Source organism: Eimeria mitis, genomic scaffold, assembly GCF_000499745.2.
Source record: "Eimeria mitis Houghton genomic scaffold, Emh_scaff162, whole genome shotgun sequence".
NCBI lineage: Eukaryota > Apicomplexa > Conoidasida > Eucoccidiorida > Eimeriidae > Eimeria > Eimeria mitis.
Window position 1 is genome coordinate 960 of NW_013569934.1, and position 822 is coordinate 1,781.

An 822-nucleotide genomic window follows, 5' to 3' on the forward strand; every position below is an offset into this window, starting at 1 on the left:
AACCGCTGGTTCCTGATTTATTTGTATTAATATTCACTCACCAAATTATGGTTCTGCTGCAGCCACCCTTCGAGTGAAGGAAGGATAACTGGGGACGGCTTCTCCCTCGCTCGTATGCCATCGTGGGCTGCGTTATATCCTCGCGGCTTGTTCGTCGTCTCCCGCGTGTTATTGCTGCACCAATTCCTCATTTTTGTTCCCGAGAGGCATATTAAACCTCCATTGAACTGAACTATATTCATTAATAAATACGTACTGACTCTTTTTTAAGCCCAAACGAACGGGAACGCTACGATGAGCGGACATTGCGCTCGAGGGCTGCGGAACGCCAGCTGCGCGATCCTTGCCGCTTTCTTTCTTGTTCAGCGGCCAGATGGCGGAGACGCAGCTTTCAATGACCTCACAGGCAGCATGGTTGACGATCCACTGAGACAGACAGCCCCCCCCCAAGCTGCAGCACCACTGCCTCCCCCAACGTTTCCGCAGGAATCGTATGGCCAGGATGTTCAGCGTACACCCAAAGAAGCAGAAGGAGGAGCAGCAACGGCGTCACCACCAGCAACAGTTAGTCAGGGCTTGCCTTCACGGCCTGGGCCTCTCGGATATTTCTCCCCCCCCGTACAGCCCTTTGCAGGGGCCCCCAACCCTGCAATTACGTTGCCACCGCTCCAACCGCACCCTTCTTCAGTAGCAGCAGCAGCGGGTCCAGGATTTGCATCTGGCTTTCCTTCGTTCTCTGTAGGCATTCCGAGCCGTCCAGCAGTAGGTGTACCAGGGGCGGGAGCAGTGGGAGCTGGAGTAGGCGGCTGGCTTCCAGCTAGT

The 822-nt window shown here is 55.2% G+C and overlaps 1 protein-coding gene across 1 annotated transcript in view; it reads left to right on the forward strand.

Moving 5' to 3' along the window:
* Nucleotides 1-294: 294 nt before the first annotated feature.
* Nucleotides 295-822, forward strand: part of EMH_0001190 (uncharacterized protein) — a gene marked incomplete at both ends in the record, with an annotated part of 1,694 nt that continues 1,166 nt past the window's right edge. Inside the window, one exon of the mRNA XM_013495525.1 lies at nucleotides 295-754. Within this exon, the coding sequence (XP_013350979.1) occupies nucleotides 295-754 (460 nt within the window). The remainder of the gene's footprint in view (nucleotides 755-822) is intronic.